The sequence below is a fragment of the Oenanthe melanoleuca genome, chromosome 7, assembly GCF_029582105.1.
Source record: "Oenanthe melanoleuca isolate GR-GAL-2019-014 chromosome 7, OMel1.0, whole genome shotgun sequence".
Taxonomy (NCBI): Eukaryota; Metazoa; Chordata; class Aves; order Passeriformes; family Muscicapidae; genus Oenanthe; species Oenanthe melanoleuca.
In genome coordinates this window covers 26,522,353-26,548,163 of record NC_079341.1, presented here as the reverse complement: position 1 = coordinate 26,548,163, position 25,811 = coordinate 26,522,353, and the positions used below count along the sequence as shown (strand labels likewise).

The following is a 25,811-nucleotide window of genomic DNA, read 5'->3' as shown; positions in this document are numbered from 1 at the left end:
CTTATATCTCTGATCTTCTCAGAACTGCAAATCTCAGCTTTGCAGACTGCATCATCATGGCTGATGTGAGTTCTCAATGTGTGGCATTTTATCCATTGTCTAATCCTCAGTCTCTCCTAGATGCAGACAAGTTCTCTGTCTGTTGCCTCAGGTTTTCAAAATTATTTAGTTTGGTAGTGTTTAAATCTGGGTTTTAACTTCAGACTCAATAATTATTACCTCTTACCTGATAAATGTGATTCAGGTGACTTGAATGTAGTTTGCTATGTATTTTCTCAATATTTTATTTCTTTAAACAACATTTTATTGAAATGTGGCCAACTTCAAACATTGAAACGTGTGAGGAGCAGCTAAGTGTTTTCTTGTATTGAAAGCAGAAGCTGTTTTAACTTTGTGGGCTGAAGGATAATAAGGTATGATTTATTTGTTTAGAAAGTTCTTGACATTTCACCAAACACCCCCACTATTGTTGAATTGGTCACTAATACATTATTCTCTTTACTGTATACTGATAGGAAAAAAGCACATTAGCATTCATCAACTCCAAAGGCCACGTGGGAAAGCCCCATAGGAAATTCTGGTCAAGATTTATACTTTTCTTGAGCAAGTGAAATTTTGACAATCCAAACCAAATTTTAGTTAACAAAGGATGAAGGTTGTGAGGTGAAGTATTAGACATGTATTTATGTAAGCATTAAGGGAAGGCACAATATATTATGGGAGAATTGTCTTCTAGCTCATAGCCTTGCTGCTCTTGGTTACATGGAGTCCAAACATTAACTAATTATGGAATTTCGAATGGGAACTGGTGGCATCCTGTGAGTGCTTCAAAATAATTGACATTCAGTGCATTTCAGTATGGATTTTGTTTGCATTAGGAAGCAAAGCTTGTAACAATTTTCCTTTTAATCTTGAAAAATAGAACTGGGGCAAATGAAAACTAGAACTTTCTTCTTTAGATTTGATTTAGAATTTGTTTGAAAATTATGACTGATAAAGCCATGAATATACAGTAGTTAGGGAAATGATTGCTCTCAGGCAAAGCTTCTGAAAATTACACCCAACCACTCTCAATATATTTTTCATTCCATAATAATAATTATAACAGTAATGGTGCTTGTTCTTTAAGACTTTCTCATTAATGGTGTTCAAGTGTCTTCACAAATAATCACATGAAAAGCAGGAGAGAAAAGGAAGACTTTGCAGTGAAGCTTCAGGAAGTAAAGTGATCAAGTAACTTACATATGGGAGTGAGGGAAGGTAAAGCTCATGTGAAGGAGCAGCCTCTGACCATGAGTGGTGGTGCTGATGAGAGGGACACATCCTCAGCAGCAGGACTGAGTGAGGCAGACCCACAGCATGGAGGAACAGGTACTCAGGTCACCATTATGCACAGACCAAGGCCATAAAAAACTCATGTGAGCAACAGAGTAGCTGATTGTTATTCTCCAGAGGTGTAACTGAGGCTAACAGCAGCATGTGCATGGTCCTGTCTTCGGCACAGGGGTTGGATCTAGGACATAGAGATGGGCAGCCTTTCTTTCAGATCTCGGACACACATCAGAGAAAGAGAGCAGAGAGAAAATCTAAAGTGAAGTGCTTATCTTCTTTTTCTGTGGTTCAGTGCAAACAAAGACATCCTTTGGAGAGACCTAATTTTCAGTTTCAGATCTTATTTAATATAGTTCCCTAACTGAACAAGTTTGTGGTGCAGCAGTGGTACAGCAGACCTCATTTATTTAGCACATCTGTTTCTGGTGAGTGCTAATATATCACATTCTCCTAAAACCTTCCATTCAAGGATGACAATATGCTTTGATAAAGTTCACTTTATTACCAATCTCATAAAAAATATTCTTGTTTTATCCTACAGGGTTCACCCTGGAAAGCCCACAGATAGCTCAGTCAGGTTCTGAATATGGACTTTTCTTGAAGTCAATGGGGTTGTTTATTATTAGCCAGTTTCCAATTTAAAACACTGATTCTTATGAGAAAAACCTAATTTCAAAACTCTTTCAGGAATTTACAGCCTGTGCTCTCCTCTGCTGTATCAGCCTCATGGTGGGAGCTTTGTCTGCAGAAGACAGGAGTCCTTGTAAACCTGGCAGCTACAGAGCACAAACTGGGCATCTCCAGTTCAGTCTTTGGTTAGCCAGCAAAGAGGATCACCATCTGCTTCAGATGTTCACCACAATCACACACTTCTTTTTCTGTGGCAGATCTGGTTACCTGCAGGAAAAACTCAAGGAGAGTTTAGCCCTACTCTCCCTGCCTTCTCCTACCTTCTCTCTAGGGAAAACTAGTCCTGAGTATTGCACCACCTCTGCTGGCACAAGTGGCTGATTTAGACATGTAACTGTAAGGAGAGTGAAAAAAATTTGCCTCCTGATGTGGAGGAGGCAGACTGAAGCATCCTTGAATGATGATAAAGGGGAGTTGGTTTTTTTCCTCATCAGACTGCAGTGGTTGTAGGAGCCAGGATGCAGCTTGCTTTCTTGCCTGAAAAGAGGGATTATACTGATCAGAATGTCATAGGAAGCTGCAAGTGATGCATGAGCACTCACTTTATCTTTCTAAGTGAGGGACATTGCGTGACAGCTGCGGGGCTTGTCTCAGTAAACAGCAGATCACAATAATTAAACACTCTGCAACATCCTCAGGAGAACAAGAAGTCTTTGGGCTGGTTCTCTCTGGGGCTGTGTGTGGCACTGCTTAGCCAAGTTTCACCAGCTGGTGAAACTGTGGCCACATGACACTGTGCAGTGCTGTGTGGGGCTGCAGGCAAGGTTGTTGTGGAGAGAAGGAAGTGTTATGGTGGTGTTTGTCCCAGATGACAGCCAGCTGAGGAAAGACAAGTCCATTCTTTCCACAAGTCCTGTGCTATGTAGACACACACCTTTGGTCCTGTAAATCTTAAGCAGGGCAAATGGACATGCTTATGTCTCATGGACACACATCCATATCCAGCACTCCTGCAGCACTGTGGCATCCTCTCTTGCTCTTTATTGGTCAAGGAGAATGTGAAAGGTGTATTTGAGTCATCCCTGGAGGTATTTAAAAGAAGAGTAGATGTGGCTCTCAGGGGTATAGTTCAGTGCTGGACTTGGCAGTTCTGAGTTAATGAACTTGATGGCTGGACTTGATGATCTTAGAGGTATTTTCCTACCTAAATGGTTTTCTGTAGTTGAAGATTGAGGTCTTGGTGGGCCTGAGCTATAGGAACCATGTTGAAGAGTGAAGACCCTCTCTCAAGTTACAGGACTTCTTTCCCAGTCCCAGTCTGAGGCCTGGGGACTCACCAAGTGAAAGTTTCCTTGCTCCTGGAAGTCTCCCAGCTTTGCCCTGGTCAGGTCTGGATATAACTTCTGCCAACTCTTCACCATGTGCAAATTAGGAATTTGTGCAAAATGGTGAATCAGAGAGGGATGAGACTGACCTCTCTGATGGAACAGAACTGCTGCATACTGTAGAAATGTGCTGAATTTGGAATGTGAATTGCAGTCCTTCAATATCCTTCCTTGAGGTGGCCCCAGAACAACTGACCAGCACAGTGTTCCATACTGGAAGTGAGCACTAGTTCATGCTTATTATTTAGTGTTTGCTTTATCTGGGATAGAATCCCTTGGTTCTTTCTCATATATTGGTGTGTTTTGCCAGCTGCTCCATATTTATAATAAAAAATTAAATAAACAAGCAGTTGTAATTGTACTTTTGCAGAAATTTGGTTTGGACTAAGTTCTTTATTCTTCATATTGAAACAATTTAGCAACACTTGTTTTGAAGAGACAATTAACATTTAGGAAATAAAGAATCAAAATGCTGGGTATGCAATATGCAATACTTACTGCCTCCTGTACATCATGTGCGTTACAGATAATTATGCCTTGATGCACCAGCCAGTATCCCTAAATCCATTTAACAATTGGAACCACTGAGACATTAAATAGTTTATGATTTGCTCAAGACAGAGAACTCCTGTGTCAGTGCTATTGGACTCTTGGGACCATGCCTACATCTCCAGCTGTCATTTGCCTCCTGGGTGGAAGATGCTCAGCAAGTTCAGTTCAGAGAGGAGCTGTAGACATTAAGAAAAGAGGCATAAAATCATACAGATCTTTAAATGTTACTATGTTTGTTGTGATTCCTGTGGCTCTGTGGAGGCAAGACCTGAGTCTTTAGTTTGGGGATTTTTTTTCTTCAGGATGGTAAAAAACAGAGCCTTTTCTTCTGTCCTGTTCTGTTCCTTGGTAGTTGAGGGATAGGACTATTCCTTCTTTTACAAGACCAAAAGAAAAAATCTTATTTTTTCTTTTTCCAGTCATCTGCTATCCACATATTCTGGAACAGATTGGAGAGGGAAATTAGCAGCTCTTGCTTCTTGGATTTCATGGAAAAGGAATGGCTCACTGCAAACTGCTATCACAGTGACTCACAGGCCATTCATGGGTTAGTTCATTGTTCTTTCATCTGAGAAGGAGTTTTGTAGTTGGTCAAGGCAGGAAAATTTTTTTGAGTGGGCAGGAAATGAGGTAGAAACATATCTAGAAGGTGAAGACTGCTAGGAAAGAAAGCAGGAGAGGTGAATATGGGGTCAGAAGGGTAAACTGAATGCAACCATGAAACTGAGACAGCTGGAAGAACATCTGAGTTGGGTTTCGGTATTGAGGGGAGAGAGAAGGAAACTGCTGGTTTGGCCCGTTTTGTTAGGAGGGCATGTATTCTGTCAACAGCCTTCTAAGTCCTCAGAGCTGTGAGTAGAAATCAGAGATTTGAGAAGACAATGACACTGGAAATTGCAGCAGTTGGGATGAGGACATATTTAAAATACAATTAAAGACTTCAACGGATCAGGTTTAAAGAAAGAAAGAAGGAATACAAGTAATGAGGTGGAGGTGGTGATGGGAAGACAAGACAGCAGGGTGATATGTATGTGTAGGAGGACTTCTGGGGTAAAGCCAGATTGAGTTTTTTGGCCTCATAAGTAAAGTTGAGCTCCGAGTGCTGACACATTTGTTTGCTCAGCTCTGCCCATGCAGCAAAAGATTTCTCCCTCCCCTGATTTGCTAAATTGTGGAGTGGTTTTCTGTTGTGGAGGCTACTCTTAAGACTCAGCATGGAGCGGGAGTAAAAGTTAATGTCCAAAGTCTATTGCACTAACCTGTGGTGTGGCCTATAACTGAGAGCTAAAATTTAAAATGAAGCTGATATTAAAATATGATTCATTGTCAGTCCAATAAAGATAATGTTGTAATTTCACTGTAACTTCTGTGCATTCTTGGAAATGTCCACACTTGCAGCATTTGAGAAGACAGGTGATAGCATGGCTGGGTAATCATTAGCTTTCTCAGCTTTGGTTATAGCCTTGTTTGCCTTGTCTCTGATGGGTCTGGTCAGGGGCCCACACAGAATTGAAACTGTGGGTTAGTCTTAGCAGGCAACTGTCCACTTAATGGAAAGTCTCTGAATACTGAGGATAATTGAAGCAGAGGATGGTCAGAGATGGTAGGTCTGATTCTGAAAACGGGACATTTTATCAGTCTATACCAAGAAGAGAGCCTGAGGCCTTTCCTTGTTTTACAGTATGATTTGCATCTCTTGATCATGGTTCAAATCCAATACTGAGAGTCCTCCAGCCTAGTGGGTGGTCTGAAATAAAACTGAGTGGTTGAGTACTTGCAAACAGGAGTATCTGCAATCACTATACATAATCTGCCCTGTGCAAAGGCTGAAGCAAACCAAAAGGGAAGAATACTGTAAAAGTTACAGAAGTCATGGCTGTCATCTGGGTCTTGCCAGGAGTTCTCCAATACTCACACACAGTAATTAAGCATGTCCTGAACTAGTCAGCTAAGTTAAGAGAACTTAGAAGAGACCATGCTGAGGCAGTAAGGGAAGCATTCAATGTGTGCTCAACTTAGAACTGCACAAAAGTAGGTCTGAGTATCTGCAGAACAGGTGCTTCTTTATTGCCATTGAGTCTGACAGGTCCAAAGTGCTGTGTATGCTCTACTTCATTGCACAAACTTTTACTGTTGAATCAGCCTGTTTTACAGAGCCTTACATAAGGTGTGGGATTCAGGTTATCTTTTCTGGAATGGGGACCCTCTGAATTTATCTCTCTTAAGGTATTTTTATGATCTCTTTGAAGCTTTTCTGTGCAGTCCTAGGATAGGAGCATGGTTAGTCTGTTCTTGTGGGTATACCCTCATTTTACACAAAGAATCCTTGGTCCTGTTCAGTTTAGTTTCTTTTGCTTCAAATAGGAAATCCTTGCTGAGAATTATTCTACAAGAGCTGTTCTTGAATAGCACTGTGGGTAGCCATACTCCATGCACCTACAATGGCTTTGCAATTTCAAGGCATGGGCATTTAACCTCTGCTCCTGTGTGATATGTGCTGGACACACAAAGCTGTTACAGCTTGCTGGGGATGGGAGCAACACGTGGGCTTAAGTGAGATGAAGCAGTGAATGCTGTCCTTCAAACAGGGAAGTCTCAGCTCAGTGTTTACACATTTCCTTCCTCCAAAACACACAGAGTAAGGGTGAGGTGGGGAGCAGTTGTTTTTGAGGAGATGAAGACTCAAGTATTACCAGGTTTACCATATCTTTAGAAGCTGATCCAAAACCCATCAAACTCAGCGGAAAACTGCCAACGATTTGAAAAGCTTTTGGATCAGACCCTTAAACCCAGCTCCTGCAGTTTGCCTTGCTGTCCTTTGTGCAGCAGGAGTAATCCTGGTCCCAGTCCCCTGCTCTCAGGAAGTCAGAGCAGTGTGCTAGAGGCTGCAGGGACCACCCTTTGAAATGGCAGAGGGCCTCTTTTCACCTTGTTTTAGGCTTGCATAACAGCTGAGCACAGCTGTGCCTCCAGACTTACATTTCCTTCAAAGCTTTATCTTCTTTGCAGTGAATACCTGAACCACCTTGAGCTGTAGAGGGACTCGCAGAGCTTTAGAGGTTCTGAATCAGATACCTGGAGATGGATGGTGTTGGAAACTGTTAAACTTTTGTCCGTTGGTTTTCATGTGGAGGAAGTGAGAGCATGGATCTTTAACCCCCTGGAAATGATTAGAGACAAGAAGCACAAAGGAGGCCTTGATGAACATTTTGCCCCTAAGCCATGTGGTTCCTAGTTTTCAGTCTCCTGCTGCCGACGTGCAAAGCCAGAGCCTTGGTTTTTAATTTTTCATACTGTTTTTAAACAGATACTTTTACAAATGTAAACAGACCCCAGCACTGAAGGTTTCCAGCCAAATTAAAGAGTCAGCACTGGAAAAATCAGCCTTCAGAAGAAGGTCAAATGCAAGCAATCTCTGGAGTTCATTGGGTCCATATGTGCAAACTTCAGCTAGTATGGGGTGGGCCTAGGGCAGCACTTACCTTGAAGTACTGAGTTAGTTTCAGAGTGAAGCTGTTTTTAGGGATGCCTGTGGTCTGAGCAGTAAATTTGAATGTGTTGAATGAAAAAAGACCCATGTCCTCATTCTTGGTTGCAGTTGCATTCCCACTTAACAGGAAGAAAAAATTTGGGAAGGAAAATGTGCCATTTGGCATGAATTCTGACAACTTGCATTTATACATTCTTATCTGGGACCATGCTGGGTTTAATAATCTCCAACTACATGCCTATAAAAGCTTAATTTTGCTATGAGGATGCATGCCTTTCAGCCTTTAATTTAATAACTGGGAAGGGTTTCTTTATAAATTGTACCACCTGCAGTACTAATAGAAATCAAGACACTGCCTGTTATTTCTTGGGCTTGATTGACATTTGAGCCAACTTGGAAAGATTTAAGCAAACTACTACCTTTAATTTTAAAAAAATTATTTTTACCTGTAGTTTGTCAGAGCTTGCCATTAAAAGGAAGAACTAATGAATATACCTCTCTGAAGTGATGAGCTTTTGCTTAGAGCAGCAGATGAAGAAATATTCTTCCTGCCACTGCACTCTAATAGTGGGTTAGTTAGTAGGAAAGAGTCAGTAGAAGAGGAGGTAAAATGACAAGAGAAACTATGGCCTAAAAGCAGGATCCTTAAAAGGTATCATCATTATATAGCAATCCTCTAATCCTACCCCCATCACCAGCAGAAATGCCAGAAGATCTGCAGCATGTCAGCCAGCTAACCTGCCTGAAAGGTGTTATTGTTGCTGGTTCTGCTGCTTGGCTCAGAAATATCTCTGCAGCTAAAGAGCTACAGGAAAAGAAGTCAGATCCCCATTAGTTAGGAGAATGCCAGAGGTGAAACTGCAGTGCCTCCCTGGTGCTAGTACATCATTAAGGGTCCCAGAGGAGTGTAGGAGGTGGAGATACTTGAAGGTTAGAGGAGTTATTCCTTAACTCATGCCTTTTCATTGAAGAGCAGAGGAGGTACACGTGTTGTGTGTGGTTACACAGTGTGACAGGAATGCTGAGAAGGGCTGAAACCCTCTAGCTCCCAGCAGCAGAATTTTTATTATTGTGAGGATGGAGGTCTCCCTGTTGGAGGGGGCCTGGCAGCGTCCAGTTAGGCAGGGCATGGGGCAAGGCCAGATAGTGTCCAGCTCTGTGGTAAGGGATTATAGGAGCTGTTATGAAACATGGTGGTGTTCAGGGCAAAGGCAGAAGCTCCATGACAAGGTCCTGCTTTGGAAAGAGAGGCAGGCCATGTAGACTTCAGGGACCTTTTTATATGTGTTTTCTTAAGGTTTCAATAACTTAAAGGCTTGATTAAGGTTCAGACATCCCTGGAGGGAGAAATGACTTGAAATTACTCAACAAATATCCCTATGTCAAAGGTTTTAAACCATTGCACATCTGTAATCCTGTGAAGCATGCCAAGACACCACAGGCCTTAGTGATATTCCTCATCAGCATTGTCCTCTCGCCCCTGTGGAAAGGGAAACAAATGCTGGCAACAAAGCATTCAAACATGACTGCCTTCAGTGAGGCTTTTCAATTTATCATTGGGGATATAAAATGACAGTGGAACATGTTTTTTCAGAGCTCTTTTGTACTGGTCTGAACTACATCATTATTGTTGAGTCATCAGGTCATTGGCCTGTGTATTGGTATCCTGTTGGCATGAAACCAGAAGATATTACCTTCCATGCTGAGCCTCCTGGAACTTCAACAACCAGTCCTTGAATGAGGCAGGGCACTTGTCAACAGATCACAGAGGGATTACAGTCATACTGATTTGGTCTCATCTGTGGCTTGCCCCCTGAGATATTTGGAATTCTCCATATATTTTACAGCTAGAGAAGTTAACAGAATAAATTCTCAAGAGAAGTCCTCATAGGAAGGCTGGATGACTTTCTCAAAGATACATTTGAATCTATTCCCAGTTATTTTGTGCAATAAAGGTGTGAGAGATTGAAATTCTGTGATGTGTGATATACATAAGGTCAAAATTGGTAGTGGTATTGACAGAAAGGATGTTGTGAATGCCCTAGCATCATGCCTGAGGGTACCCTAAAATAGTAATTCACCTTTTTTCTTTTAAAACAGTTTTTTTTTTGCTGTTTTTTTTTTGTTTGTTTGGTTTTTTTGGGTTTTTTTTGGGTTTTTTTTGGTTTTTTTTTTTTTTGTTTGTTTGTTTTTTTTTGGTTTTTTTTTGTTTTTTGTTTTTTTTTGTTTTGTTTTGTTTTTTTTGTTTTGTTTTTTTGTTTTTTTGTTTTTTTCTAATTACAACAGGACTTCCTGCCCTGGATTGCTCAGTTTATGTTAACAGATGTTACTTCTGGAAGAGCTTTGTCTCTTCAAGCAAAGCATAGCCAGATCTATTGTTTTGCATTTAACCTGTGTGTTTACATTTTGGACAGTTGCTTAGATGGGCAAATCCAAGGCAGTTGATAAAGCCAGTGTCGAGTGCAATTGCTCAGCCACAGGGATGTTGTGATGACATCCAACATCCCACCATCTGAAAATGAAGAAAGGATTTAGCCTGATAGGCTGTGAAATGCTAGGTAAAGTGAAACCTAGAAGAGAACCTAAGACCTGAAAGAGAAGGCAAAATCTGTCATTGAAGCAGCCAGGTCTTGAGTGCAGATCAGAAGTACTCTAACTTGGTTCTTGATCAGTTGGCACAACCTTCTCTTTCTGGCAGGCAGCAGTTTCTCTTTGATTAGCACAGAAGGCAAGGCTGGGGAAGTGTTATGGCAGTCAGCCTCATCCCTTTACACCACTTAATCCTGACACTGAAGATGTTTCCTCAGTTTTAAGAGAAGCAAAATTGAGCTGCTGTTGTTTCTGAAACCAATGCTGACACTCCATTGTGGATGTGAAAATAACTGCTGAGACAGCCTTGTGTTTATGTGTGGATCTTTTGCATGTTCTACTGAGAATCAGAATAAATAGAAACCCTTTGAAGATGTTATTAATTAGCCTTCCCCTGACAGATAACTCAGTAGGAAATCCATTAGTGGATGTCCGGGTGAACTCACTGCTTCTGGAGCAGCTTTACTGTTTTTTGCTTTCTTGTTTTCATTGCAGATCTGAAGCCCTGGGTGTCGAATTTCACCTATCCAGGTGTGCATGACTTTTCTCAGCTTGCACTGGATGCCAACAGGAACCAGCTCATTGTGGGAGCAAGGTAAAGATAATCTTTTGATTAGTCTAGGGTTGCTGCTCAAGCTCTTTCCCTTCAGGTTCTGGCTTCAGAGAAGAGTGTGTTTCCAGCTTATGTGGCCAGTTTCCCCTTCAAAAAGAAAGCTATAATTTATATAGAGGGATTTAGACATTCAGTATAATTGCAAAGAAGAGAAAATTACTAGAATTAAAAAGAAAAAAGAAAAAAGATGCAATCAAAATGACTGGTTAATGAAGCAGAATGTTGGCATCTCACTCAGTATTGTGAATGTTATAAGAGCTACAGTAAATCATTCTGCATCATCCCTCTGCCAGCATAGAACTTGACTTTATGGTTTATTTGCACTGGCAAGACTTTCACTCAGAACCAGGTTCATCTACACACCTTTGTGTAAGTGACAGAGCCAATGTGAATGGTGGCTTTCTTCTCTCTTAGAATCTGCTTCAGAACCTGTGTGCTTCATCTGGCTGATGTAGTCAGATCCTCGCCCGCTGCATTCTGGTGCAACTCTTTCTTCTGGCTCATTGTATATAGTTATCATATATTTTCCTTTATTTTTAAACATTATTTTTATTTAGGATGTCACAAGAGGAGGAGGGAAACACACAAGACAAGCACAGGAAAGATCTTACAAATTTAGAGCTTCATTTGTAATGGAGAAAAGAGCTATGCTTCAGTGAAATAATATATGTAAGGAATGTATGAAGTGGTTGAATCATGAGCCCCAACAGCAACTATTTTTTATTGCATAATAAACAGATAAGAAAAGCCCCCCCCCAAAAAAAGATACTAAGCATTGGTTTAACAAATCAGTTAAAGTATAAAATTTTGAATCAGATAGCACTGTGTTATCAGTCTCTGACAAAAACGGAGGGAGAGTGCTTTCTTCCCAGTGTATTCCGCAATAGAGGACAGGGACATGAGCAGACAGATGAACTCATGGCATGAGCAAGAGAAAAGAGCAAGATGTGAAGAAGCAGAGTTTTATGCTTCACAGAAACAACTGAAGTATGATTTAATATATATTTTCTGTCTGTATATGTGCAGTAAATAATAACACTTACCTTCCTGTAGCTGTTCAAATTGCCAGGGGCCCTCTTGCTTTTCATGCAGAAACATTTTACTTTTTAAGCTGTGGCTTTACTGGTGCTGGGATCTTTAACCAGAAATTATTAATATTTATTACCTCAGAACAGCATTACTTTGGGAATGGCTGTGAACAGTGCCTTCTGTCAGGCATTGCACAGGCACAGTGCTCTGAGGAATTAGTGGTTCACATAATTGGGCTGCATGGCAGGTTTTCCCCACACAGTTCCTCACCCCTCCTCAAACCCCACAGCACGTCCTGGAGGGGCTCTGCCTCCCTGAGAGTTTGTACGAGTGGTTAGACAGGGGTACACCATCATCACAAACAGGGCAGTGACAGCAGAGCTGGCTTCCCAGTGGAGGCACACTACATTGCATGGTATTGCCCTCATGAGGAAGCAGTGACAAGTATTTATAGAATTTAGTTGGAAAAGTCAGTTTTCATGAAGCACTACCCACCTGACTGGGAGACTGAAAGTTTCAGTGGTGCCACATGGCTGTGCTGAGCAGTTCAGGGTACATTTAATGAAGATATCATTTCCCAGGTGTTTTTGGTTTTTTCTCAGTTGGATACACATTCTTGGTGTGGAGAAAGTGGGGAGTGCTGAGCCCATTTCCTCATCTCAGCTCCACCCTGTAGGAGGTGGTGGGGAGAGGTTCTTGAAAATGGGGTGTGGATGGGGTCCTTGGTGCTGCACAGCTCCGGGTGCACTGAGCTCTGGGAGCTCTGCCTGAGAAATGGGAAGGGGAAGTAAAGCCTTTCCTGTTCCCTCCTTCCCTGATAAATCCACACCTTGTTCTGGACTATTTTTAGGGGTGATTTTTTGAGTCATTAGTTGCTCGTGCACCATCTGCTTGAATTTGCAAATGAAACAATACCTCAAAGAGATAGGAGCTGTCTCTATCCATCTCTGCAGGGTGTAATTTATGAAACCTAAATTTAAATGTTAACCATGTTTAAATGTGCTGCTGTAGATCATATTAGTAGTAATGCCAGCTATTCTGGGGTTGTGGAAGGAGTTTGGGATCAGGGTGGCGTTTATAAGTACTCCCACTTCTCAATTTCCTAGTTAACATCATTCTCTTCGATGATAGCGTTATAAATTATTTCAGACTACTTCTGTCTGTCTCTATTTAAAAGCAGTATGACCTCACCACAGCATCTCTTTGGCTTAGTTCATCCTGTGTTTCAAAGCTTCATAGAAAATACTTCCTAGAAAACCCAGGGGTTCACAAGAGTTTTTGGTTTCAGGAATTGGGCACAGCGTGACTGAAACTGTAAGAGGTATTGAGGGCATGCCATGTAGACAGGGAGCTGGAATAACATGAGCCTGAGATTTTTAAGCTTTATCCTTATCTAAGAGCTCTCCTTGAATGACTGGTGCTGTCTGAGAGTAAACCAGAGGAGTTTGATAACTCTGCTGCACCAAACACCTGCCAAGTTAAAATCCCAGAGACAAAAGAATTAGTTTCAAAAGCCCACCATGGTTTCTAAGCAACCTATTTACTTGTCACATCACTTGTAAAATCCAAACGCTTTTGAGAAAGGATATGAATAGTTTAGAACATTGTAAATCTACACTACCCATATTATGAGTCACATTTCATTAAGTATAAAACCACACATTTCAAAAATTCATAACCTTCATTTTGACTCACAGTTCTTGTGTTTTGTTTTTGTTTTGGATATAGTGTTAGTGTTTTAATGTACTGTTTTTCTTCTGTGAACGAGTGATTGTTTTGAAATATTTGCTGCTTTTTTCAGCTCTTGAGCATAAGTGATCACTATTTGATTTTATTTTAATGGGAGGGAAAACTATAATCCTATAAACCCATTATTAGGGAGAAAAAAATTGAAGATATGGTCACAGTGATTTCACCTGTCTGTTGGAGAAGCAGTGCTCTGCTGTCTCACCTGTGCTGTAGGCAGGGTGCCCAGGCCCCAGGGAGTGTGAGTTTTGTGGAGGAGGGACATGGTGTAGCTGTGACATTCCACCTCCTCAAAGAGCCTTACTCCTTGAGACTGTGTCATTGCTGGCTAGGCACAGACAGAAGCCAGTGAAGAAGTGATGATGTGAAAGACCCTGCTTGGAGACAGGCCAAAAATCGTGCTTCACAAGAGCTCCCTGGTGAGGACAACAGAGAAGGTGTACAGGAGGGGGTTGAGACACCATGTCATAAACTGAAGGGAAACAGTTTGGGCAACAGGAGGATGGCACCCAAACAAATGACTCTACAGAGAGTGTCTCAGAAGTCCTAAGGGAAGCATTTTACTTTTCCCAGAAGGAAACTACAGGGGTGTGAGCCTGGGGCCATAGCCTGATGGGATGCCAGAGGCATGGCTATGAGGGTCAGGCATTCACAGTGAGAGGAGGTATTACTGAGGAAAACCAGTCAGAAAGCATCATGGCCAGAAAGCCTCACAGTTCTGCCTGCCAAGAGGGCTATCAGCTCCATCGGGAGATGGGAAAGGATCATTCCCCCATGGCTGTTGCACAGGGAAGTACAGCTCAGGAGCCCTTATCACAACTGGCTGTTACCAACAAGAGCCCAAAGGCAGAGAGCAGGGAGCAAAAGCTGCACCAGGGGACTCAGAACTGGCAAGTAAAGTACTCATCATTATGGACTGCCAGGCTTCTCTGCAATAAATGTAAAACTACTAAGCTGCTGGTGATGCAAGTCTTGATGCTTGACAGAGGTGATATTCATACTTGATTTAGAGCTGATCTGAATGTGTGTGTTACTGCCAAGTAGATAGGTGCAAGGGAGGAGATATTGTAGAATCATAGAAAGGCTTGGGTTGGTAGGGACCTTAAAGATCATCTAGTTCCAACCTTCCCACCATGGATAAATATGCCACCCTCTAGATCAGGTTTCTCAGGGCCCCACTCAACCAGTCCTTGAACACTTCCAGGGATGGAGCACCAATATGGTTAGTTTGGGGAGCAGGGAAGGTGCTGTAGGAATTTGCAAGTGTTGTTTTAGGAGAACATCTGCCTAGGCACACCCTTTTCTGACTATTATTCTTCTGGCTGTGTAAGCATTAAAAAAAGGTCTGGATCATGCAGATTTAGGAGCTGAAGGCTGAGTAGAGTGACTGATGTCCCAAAAGAGTTCCTTCAAGTTAGAGCTTGCAGAAATATGGCAAATTGTAAATATATTCTAGAACCCTCAACCCAGCAGGTTTGGCACCCTGAGTTTATTGAAAGTCTCTGGTGTATGATAGATTAGTCTGTCAGGCACCAGGTTACATGCAGATTTGTGGCTGAACATAGGCTCTTTCCTGCCTGTTTGGCAGAAAGCTCCAGAGCACTGCAGTAAAACGCTCAAAACCTGTGCTTGTCAGAAAATATCACTGTTACCCTTGGGCACCTTCAATCCTGTCCACATCTGGGCTGCCACTAAACCTTTAAGTCTCCACAGATAATGTTGTCTAGGCAAAAAGCATTTTGCAAAGCAGGAAATTCAGTGGCAGCAGTTGGGTCAGAGTAGTGCCACAGATCCACAGAGTATAAAATCTGTCAGTAATACTTTCTGTTGCTAAATGATCAGGGCCCCTCACCAACATTTATTCTCACAGGGCTTCAGTGAGGGAAGAAAGCACTAATAATTTCATACTACAGATGGGAATCTGAGACCAAGAGGGATTAAGAGCCACCCTGGCCTGCGAAAAGGCTGTGATGTTAAGGCATGTGAATATATCTGAAAAATAGTACAGTGCTGTGCCTAACACAGCTACTCCTGCATTCTGAGGATACCAGTCAAAGTTTGCACAACCTCAGTCTGCACTTGACTAATGTGGACATAGCAAAGGTCTTTTCTGGGCTCAGAAAATCCATGGCAGAGGTGTAATTTGGACCCTTTACTCTTTTATTTCCATTTGGTATTTTAATCACTTCATCTCAGCCTTGTTTCTCCAAAGAAGATGCAAAATGTTCATGAAGGCTGTGAATCCCATGCATTTACACTGGCAAAGTGGAGCTTCAGCATGACCAAAAAAGTCAAGTCTCATATAGCACAGAGAGACTGACATGCAAATAAGTTAACATTGGGCACAACCACATGGGCACAGCTGACAGTTATGTAGTCCACAGGTTTGCCCTGAAATAGCCAGCAGTGGTGTGCCATTTGTTCCTGTTAGCATCTGACTACAGGATTTTTCTCAATATTTTTCTGAAAAAAACGGACTGGACCATTTGTGGTGGCTTTGCACTATTTTTGCACAGTCTTGTGCCAGTTTTACCTCCTGCTAAGCCACATTGGGCTGAGAAATTGCCTTGCCAGCTGAGGTATTAATGAGGACGTGAGCAAGCAAAGGGCATGATAATGTTTTTGATTCTATCCAGATCATGGGTGGGCAGCTGAAGCTCTAGTACAGAGAAATGGAGAGAAACAAATGCCTTCCTTTCTCACTGTGATTCTTCCTCTCAGACAAAATAATGCTCTAATTAAAGTATCATAGACTGGAGAGAGGCAGATAACGTGGCAATGTGAGGGGGAAAGCCCCCCCAAATGAGCCTCTGAGATTAACAGAAACTTTCAATGGACCACGGATTTTTTTAAAGACATTGCTTGACCTGTGACGTAAAGAACGTGGTGAAGGTGAGAGAGCTGTGATTAGACACTGCAGCTTGTTAAATCCATAGTTGGGGTGCACAGTTTCTTTACAAAGGGAACAAAAGTGTGATTTCAAGTGCAAGTTTTAACCTCTCTGATTGAGCCTGGAATAGTTCAAAGGGAGATTTTCCTCTCTGGTACTCTGCCATGTGAGGCCAGCTCAGCTCTTGTAAAGTGTGGAGGGTGAAGCCTCACGGGGGTAACTGGTTTTTACCTATAGGGTTTGCTTTCTTCTGCCCATCTGCAACCAGTGTGAATTTGGAATACCCTAAATCTATGCTGTCCCTGACTTATACCCCTTGGGGAGAAGGGGGAAAGGTGTGGAAAGGATAAAGGACAGATTTTTTTAAATTATGCTATTCTGGGAGGTTTAGAGCCTGGCCCAAATTTTGTTCAAAATGTAATTTTTTCTTTTCTTAGTTAAAATGGGTGCATTTTTAAGAACGTGAATTTGTGCATTTTTAAGCACTGTCAGGTTGTTTGAAGGGATCAATGTGCAGAAGAAGCTGCAGCTGTAGGAGGCCAAAGGGGCAGTTTTGCACATTAATGTTGTATGTAGAGAAGAGGGTGAGGCAGAGGCAGTCTCTGGTCTGTCATCTTTGTCAGCAGGGAAAACAGTTGGTCCTTCAAATTGCCTGCAAGGCAGCACCATCCACCTCTCAGCAAGTGACCTCAGGATTGTTGTGGGGCTGAGCACTTTCACAGCCAGTGCCTGCACAGCCAGTGCTGCGTGAAAGGCAATCTTCGTGCAGCACAGACTGATAGGAAGCATCTTTACACAGCAAATTGCAGGCCTCACTAGAAAAATATCTCATATTCCAGATAAAATGAAAATTGGTGATACCCTATCACGAAAGCAGCCACCCATGAGAGGTTCACTTGCTTTACTAACGCACTGAGAATAATTAAGTTTGAAGATTGTATTTCTGAGAGTGGGATGGGTGCAAACACAAGGTCAGGATACTTTGGCAAAAGCCTTGGAGACTTGGACATAATGTGTTTTACAGCATCATAGAATGGAGCTGCAGAGCAATTTTCCTCTGCACTACTGAGAATACTTTCTCTTGCTCTGGTTAAGGTAATGATATGTCAGTTTCATATGGCACAGCTCACCACAGTGGTTTGCATATCACTTTATGTCCAGATGTTTAGGTGCTAAGCCTACTGTTTTGTGCCACTGCAAAAGTATAAAAATCCAGCAAAGAGAAGGGATTTTTGGGCAATAACTTAATCTTACCAGCCAAGTCTATCAGTATTTACACACGAGTCATGTTGAATATATCCAGAGAACTGAGGATATTTATCAGCCTAAATAGGCAGGTGGGGAGGCTGCCAGGGAAGATTTGAACAATAATCAGTGCATAAGAGGAAGAAGAATTTTATGTTGTGACTTACTGAAAGTGATGGGCAAATAGAAGAGCAAAGGTCTCTGTGTGTCTTGGGGCCATATCAAGGTGCTCTAAGTGCTCTGTGACTGCAGCTGGATGAGAGAGGAAGAGAGGAGCTGTCAGCCACATATCAAAAAAGACTTGAGGTGGCATGTGAGATAGTATGTGATGGTCTGAGAGATGGAGTCACTCTTCCAGAAAAAGAAGAACAAAACTACACAAGTTTTGAAAATTTCTGGTCAGTTTTCATCTCTGAGGTTTTAAAGAAACTCATCTATTGAAAAAGAGGGAAGAAAAAAAAAAAAAAAAAAAAAAAGGAAATTTACCCTAATTTGATAAACCTATTCAAACAATATTACAAAAAAAAAAAATCCCAATCCCCATTCTTTGAAGTGTCTCAAGAGCATAGCAAATACTATAACACCCAAGGATTTGGAATCTCTCTGCAGTGAGGCTTTGCCCTGAGGGAAGAGAACAGCCAGAGACATCAGAGCCAGCTTGTTATTCCTTTTGCAAACTGAGGGAAGAGGGGACAAGGCTGTTAATCCAAAGGCCAATCCCCTTACTGCTCCTCCCTTCCCCAGCATCATCCATCCATCTAGATTTCTGCATGTTGGCATAGCCCAAGTGTGCCTCAGCTTTGCTGTTGTCCTGCCTGCTCTGCAGCTGTGTCTGCCTCTTCTGACTCTTCCTGGAGTTGGCCCTGAATATACAACATCAAGAGGATCATGGCTGTGCCATGTGCCCTGCACCATTAAAGCTGATGGTAGCTCTCCAGTGAATGTAATATAGAGGAATTTCATCCTTGTTTCCACAGAGAAGTACTAACTGGGCTTCAGTGCAACACAGAAACAGTAGCTGAGCCCCTGGCTTAATTTGGAAGCTGTTTAATACGAATGATATGCTGCCTGCATAAGGATACTCTTCCAAGAGGTTGTTTCTGTAGCTCTGTCTGAATTTATAACCGAGAAAAGTTGCATTGGGAAAAGCAATTCTTCATACAGCAACTGCATCATATTACTGTCTGCCATTTAGTTTGGTTCTCTGTTGTACATCTATTGATTTTTGAGGAAGAATGATGTATTGGACAAGTTTTTCTTCAATAGAAACAAAATTACTAGTGAATGAGGATCCAGCTTGTAGGGTAGCTGCTGGTCCTTCACCTTTTCTCCAGCAAGTGTTTATCAGGCGCTTCCAATGAACCACTGGAGTAACATTTGCAAATGGATTGTCACATCACAGTCTGGACCAGGCGTGTAATTAACTCCTTTGAAAGCAAAGGCCAGAATCATCCTTCAGGAGCTGGGTTCTGTGGTATGGTTGGCTAGTTCCGAAATGTGGATAACCATCTGAAAAGTTCAGCCACAGCTGGACCTGTGTAGAGGCACTGTGTGTTAATGTAGCATGAGATTTGGTAGCCAATAGTCCTGGGGTCTGATCTTGATTCCATCACTGGCTTGCTGTGTGCTTTGGAGAAGGTCATTTAACCTTTCTCTGGCTCATTTTCTCCATTAGTATAAGGGGGGGAATGATACTAACCAGCTCCTAGGGAGTCGTGAAGCATGACTAAGCTGTGTTTGTCATGTAGTGTGGAAGTACAAAGTATATCTAAGGCCTCCAGGAGCAAAGATAGGAAGAGCTGACAGGAGCTGCTGGCTCCTAGCCCGAGGCTCAGCCCCAGCATGTGGCTTCCAGGAATGCCAGAAGGAAGCATTAGCTGTCATATGCATAATTCTGTGTCTTGTTTCATATCACCCAAAGGACCTCGTTCTGTTAATTATTTTTCTTATTATCTACTCTGTGACAGTTGTGAGACCTTCTTGCAGACCTGGACTCTGACTGCAGCACAATCCCACCCTGAGGAGGGGAAGTGAGAGGGAAATGCAGATCTCTTCTTCCTGGCATCCTGACGTAGGAAGCATTGGAATGGTTCAAAAGTGTGACAGAGAAGGTTCTGACTGGACATTAGAAAGCATTTCTCTACTGAAATATTCTATTTTATTTTATTTTATTTACACAAGGAACCTCTTCTCAGAGCACCATGACCCTGAGGCTCCAGTATCTCACCCAGGCTTGTTGCATCACTGGAGCAGTGCAATATCAGTCCCCAAAAGAGTAACAAAAAAGAGTCCCCAAAACAGTAACTCTTCACTCAGTTCGCTTCAACTTTCCCTGTCCTGGTTTTGGTTGGAATAGTGTTAACTTCTTCATAGCTGGTACAGGGCTGTGGTTTGGATTCAGTATAAGAATAATGTTGATAAGACACTGATGTTTTAGTTTTTGCTAAGCAGTGCTTATGCTAAGTCAAGGACTTTCCAGTTTCCCATGCTCTGCCAGGGAGCAGATGCACAAGAGGCCAGGAGGGTGGCCAGGATAGTTGAACTATCCAGAAGGATATCCCATACCCTGGAACATCATGCTTGAGTACTTTAACTGGGGGCAGTTGGCCAGGAGAGGCCAGTTGCTTCTGGGAGATGGGCTGGGAATCCAGCAGGGGAGAGTGAGAAATTTTATTGTGCAGCACCTGTGTTTCTTGGGCTTTAGTCCTCTTTCTCATTATCATTATTGTAACAACAACAACAACAACAACAACAATTGACTTTGTTTCAATTATTAAATAATTCTTATCTCAGCCTGTGGGTTTTACCATTTCCCAGTTCTCCTCCCAATCCCACTGAGGAGGGTGGGAGTGAGTGAGTGGTTGCATGGTAGTTAGTTACTGGCTGGGGTTAAACCACAACATTCTCTCAACGTGTACTTTTTATGCATGATCAAATATTATTATCAGCTTCTGTTGGCTTTGTTTCTACTTGCAGAGTAATTGCCTAGAAAGAGAGGGAGCTTAAGACAGCCTGCCCTGTAAGGAGGAAGGAGGGAACTTCTTACACCTACTATGAGATGCAGGGAAGGAGCAACAAATGAGCAGGTGTAACATGTAGTGATAGAGACTAGCTGAGTTAAGGCAACATATTGTTGGCTTCTGTGCAGGTCCAAGTCCCAAGTGGTTCTGGTGGGGGTCAGCATGTGGGCCCTCATGGCTCCAAATTTGATAGCAGGGATTATTCGGAAATATAGAGAGGTTTTCTTCTTGGTGTAAGAGGAGTTAGGAAATGTGAACAAGCCTCACTAATTTGAATAGCAAAAAAACCCTGAGGCTAGGATAGCCTTTTATTTATACATGATCAGTCCATCAACTGCAGGGATATTCCTCCTGATCCACCACAGCAGAACTGAAAAGCTGCTCTTGCTTAATTAGGAGGAAGCACCTTTAAATCAGCCTGTACAGTGCTGACAGATGTGGTGCCTGAAAAGAGGCACTGACAAGGAGGCCTGCATGAGTGACTGAAGCATGTTGCAGCACTTAGGCATTCAGAGCTTCTAAGATGAAGGGTCTCTGTTATTATTCAGGCACTCTTGTTATGTGGTTTCCCAATGGAAAGGTTTAAATTTGTCTTGTATCTCTGTTGCTCAGTGACATCATAGCCAAAGTGCTCTGCCTTCAAAGTAAATTGTTTCAAGGCCAGTCAATGCATGAATAAGTGCATGGGCACCATATTACAGAGTTCACCCAAGGTGCTATTGGCTACATGAAATAAATACTTAAGCAGATTTGACTTGGAAATGTCATGGCAAACAGATTTAAGTGGGTATATTCTTCTACAAACTTTCCTAAATCACATCTCAGCTTCTCTCTTGCTGCTCTGGTATGTGTGTTTTGTGGTACCAGGCACAGTGAGCACTTAATAATTTTGCAAGCAGCCAAATACAAATTATGAAGCCAATTAACAAATACTTTCATTTAAAGGATTTGCAGTTTGACTCTATTCGTATGCACACAGGATAGAGTTCCCAGTTAAGAAAGTAATTCAATATCTCCTCATGAGTGTAAATGACACTTCAGCACAAGTTTATATGCTGTGCCCTAACTTTTGGTGCAAGTTATTCTCCTTACTAGGGCATAAACTAACAGTCCAGGTGATCATCTCCTGGCTGTGCTGCAGATATGTTCTGTGATGTTGGCAAAATTGCTCAATCAGTGCTTTAAATTTAAATTAGAATTGTGTATCTTTTTCTCTCTTCTGTATGTATTCAGATGGCAAATTCTTTAAGCCTAGGTTTTATAGAGTAGGACAGTCTTTACAGCAGCTAACTTTGTATATCTGAGCTAGGGAATAATATCCCACTGCAATCAGAGGTGACAGAGAAAGGAGCTGCCCTCAGGTTGTTTGAACAGGCATTGGTGGGGAATCAGTCTCCAGAGGAACCATCAGCAATCCACTCTGTGTCTCAATGCAACAAAGCCACAGCCTTGCCTGAGACTTCAGGACATTACTGTTTAACATGGGATTTTCAGAAAGGCAGTGACGTTTATGAAAAATAAGGTTAGTTGCAATAATAATCTGTAGTTTGAGGCATAATGTCATTTGTCCCAGAGTACTCAGAGAAGTGTAGTCACTTCCTCTGGAGATGGCTGAAATGCAGCCAAACCTGGGGTAAAACAAAGCTTGGGTTTAGTGCTGTGAAATTGTGTGACCTTTTAGGACAGCCATTAAGGAGGTTGTCTTATCCCTCCAAATTTGTGCACCAGGTTTTCATACAGACGAGGAGGATATTAGAATATCCTGGCTGCACCAGGCAATTGCTGGTGGGTTTAATTTATGAGAGAAAGGAATTCACTTACAAGAGAAGATGGGAGGGAAAGAAAAGACAGAAAAAAAGACCAAGAAGGTACCTCATGTATTCATGTGTAGATCTCAGTGTTCTTACGTAGTTCTTAATCATACTCCTTCAGCTGCTCTAAATTATAGTTCAGCAAGGTATTAAACAGACATAACTTCAAACACAAGCAGAAAAAAAGGACACAAATGGGGCAATTCTAGCTACAATAAACCATGCCTGTCATTCAGAGACCTTGCTCATTCTTGAAATTGCAGTTAAAATGTAATTCATAAAAATGGCACTGTCTGATTTAGCAGATATTTCCCTTTGGCATTTTACTCCTGGTACAGCTTTACAGAACAAGTTGGGTTAAAAGAGCATGTTATTAATTAAGGATTAGTCACTTCTAGCTGGGCAGGTCAACTCGAGTTGGGAGGTGTCTCTGATAGCCTGTTTGGCCTACAGGTGTTTGTATTGCTGCTGGTAGGATGTGAGAAGGATCAAACAAACAAAAGAAACTGCCAGTGCCTGTACAGACACCAGGTGAGGCAAGCTGATAAAAGACATAGGGAAACCCTCCTTTCTGTAAGAAAGCCCCAAGGTCAGACTTAGAGAGCTAAGGTTAGTATAAATCTTTTGGAAGACCATTGTGTTATTAGCACTGTGTTCCTGCCTGGTTTAGGTCTCAGCCACCTGAGTGGCTTTGTCCAGCTGCTACATGGCAGTCACTGAGAGAAACGACTGGCTTTATTGAAGTGGACACTATCCCTGTCTGCATCTTTTTTGGCTGAGTGCAATGAAAATTGTGTCCTTTGGATATGTCTATTTCATTAAAGATATTTTGGTTGAATTTGCTCTGCAGTGCTATCAAGGAAAAAAAAAAAAAAACAAACCCTAATATTGAAACTTATTACCTAGTCAAACTGTCCAGTTTTTTGCAAGCCTAGAACAAGGGGCTGAAATCTGCATTTTAAGACTTCCAAAGTCAATGCATTTAAATAGCATGCTTAACAACAGGAGAGAAACTTCAAGTCCCTAGTTATGAGAACTTTTTTCCTTAGGGTATTGTAAGATTGGAGACCTTTCCCAGCAGAAGGCTTATTCCATGTTATCTCATGTTTGGTGTTGCATTAATATTTTGGTGTGAGTAGGTATGTGGTGTTCTAAGGGAAGTGATCAGATCCGTCACTGGATAAGAATTTAGCTTAATTTTGAAATTTTAGCTGTGTGTAGCTTAGTGTTTCTGGTCTGCTGCATGCACCTTTATTTAGGTCTGATGCTGATGCTAAAGAGTTAACATTTTTCTGGTGGGGGGGGAAGTATGCAGTCCTTTGAGACAGAATAGAGTTTCACACTACAAAAGAACTGCTGGATCTTCAGTGACAGGACTAGGAGAGAGGATGGGGATTTCCTGTGTGTGTGTATGTGTGTATGTGTGTATACTTCTCTGTGTACTTATAGGAGGTATAATAATCACTGATACATTTTCTTCAGATATTGCTAATGGGTCTCATTCTTCTCTGGGTAACCCAGTATAGAATACAATGGTGCAGGTCAAGAGCAAGTCAGAGCTATATCAGCTGAAGATTTGATATCAGGAGTTTGGCTTCCCAAGTTCCCCATCATCCTTGTCCCCATCCTTCTTGACTAACAGTCAGCAGCATTTGAGAGCTTTTGATTTATTTATAGTGCTGGAAAAAGTACACAGGCAACTCTGATTGTAGATGATACATAAGTGATCCATAATTGAAGGAAAAATTGCTCAAACCTTGTCATGGTCATTGTGGCCCAATATGAATCTCTCATTATCTAAGTTTGAATTACTTTATTTGCCTGGTCAGGGTGTGCTGCTGTACTGACCCTAAAGAAGGCTCTTCTGAAGAGTCCTTAGGACCTTTTCATCACAATAGGATCTTTCCTCTAGGGTAACTGACCTAGGACTGGAACTTGCATTTTCACTAGGTGGGGGAATCTGTATACTGGCATTTCTAGAGCAGATGAATCTATATCATCAAAGGTGCACTTTCTACCATTTAAACAGAGCCACTTCCAGAAGTATAGCTCAATTCACATTGTATGATATAAATGCATATTCTCTGGGAGATTGTGGTGTCAGTGATGATGGAAAAGGATCGCATCTCTTTAGATTTTCTGACAGATGAGATGCAAAAAAATGTAGTGACCTCAAGCACACAATCCAGTCTGTATGGGTTAATGTATCAGCTGATTCCTGGTAACTGCATTGTCTTAGCAAACAAAAATAGATCCTGAGATAAGTGAGATAAATCCTGTTAACTAAGCCTTTTCTATAGATGTTTATGCAAATATGTGTTGCCTCCTAGCCTCCTATTTGTGATGGGATATGAACATTCAGAAGAAGGGTGACAGGAGCTCAGCTGATATGTGGTATCTCATGCTACAGTGACTTCTGTCAGGAATTCCCTTGCTTTGTGTGTGAAGAGGCAATGACAGGAGGATTGGGAATATCTACAGTCACTGCCTTGATTTCCCTGCTGATTTTCTGTGCAGAGAGATTCCACTGAGAAGTATCTGCTCTCTTCTCTTCCGCAAAGTCCTGAATGGGAATTCCCACAAGAACAGGCTTGGGGGAGCCTACTAGGAAGTCAGCTCTGCTCCAGCTGGCTTCTGTCCAATCCCAGTTTTCTCAGAATTCAGTGAAAAACATGACTACAGCCCATACGAACTTCAACTAAAGCCTGCTGAGAGTTTGCAAATGGCCCTTTGTGGTTGGGATTTGATTGTGGTTCTTCATTGTGAATTCTGGAATATTTAATACTAGGACCTGCTCAGAACTTTCCTACCAGGTTCACGAAGACACTGATGATGGTAAGTCAGTGAACAGGCTTATAACTGCTTTTGTATTTTGTGGAGAGTAATCCAGGAAAATCTTTTGTTAGGAGACATGAATGACCAAAATAATTACTTGCTTTAATAACTTTTCCTTCCTTGGTAGCCTAATACTTTGTAATTTTTCTGCTTGTTCATGCAGGAACTACCTCTTCAGACTTAGTCTACACAACATTTCTCTTATTCAGGTATGTTCACTTTTTACTCTCTTATTTTATTTGACTTATTCATGAAAGTTCTGTAATATTTGATGTACATTTTCAGAAGTCTATATAGTGTAAATTTGCCCAAAGTGGTGGAGCAGGAAGAATACACAGAACCAGATGCTTATTCCCACTCCAGCAATAGTGCTGGGGGAAGTGTTCTGCTACACTTGCCCACTTGGATGATGCTCTCTGGTTTTGGTTCTCGAGTATTTGGGTGGTAATGGTATCTGCCAAAAATATGGCATCTTAAGGAAGAAAGCGTGTGTGACTGATACAGGCTCAAACACAACAATAAACAGAAATCCTTGGCTTTCTTAAGAGATATAAGCAGCATTCTGGAGAAGGTTTTACTATTCACATCCATCCTCATTTTAGCCCTTGTAGGCCTTTGTGAACGTGGATTGTTGAGGAGCTGTG

The 25,811-nt window shown here is 41.8% G+C and overlaps 1 protein-coding gene across 4 annotated transcripts in view; it reads left to right on the top strand.

The window, feature by feature from the left end:
- SEMA5B (semaphorin 5B) overlaps positions 1-25,811 on the top strand; it is a 257,508-nt gene that overhangs the window by 133,831 nt on the left and 97,866 nt on the right. For all 4 annotated transcript variants that reach the window (XM_056496469.1, XM_056496470.1, XM_056496467.1 and 1 more), the window contains exons 5-6: positions 10,474-10,573; positions 25,331-25,376. In XM_056496469.1, the coding sequence (XP_056352444.1) occupies positions 10,474-10,573; positions 25,331-25,376 (146 nt within the window). The remainder of the gene's footprint in view (positions 1-10,473; positions 10,574-25,330; positions 25,377-25,811) is intronic.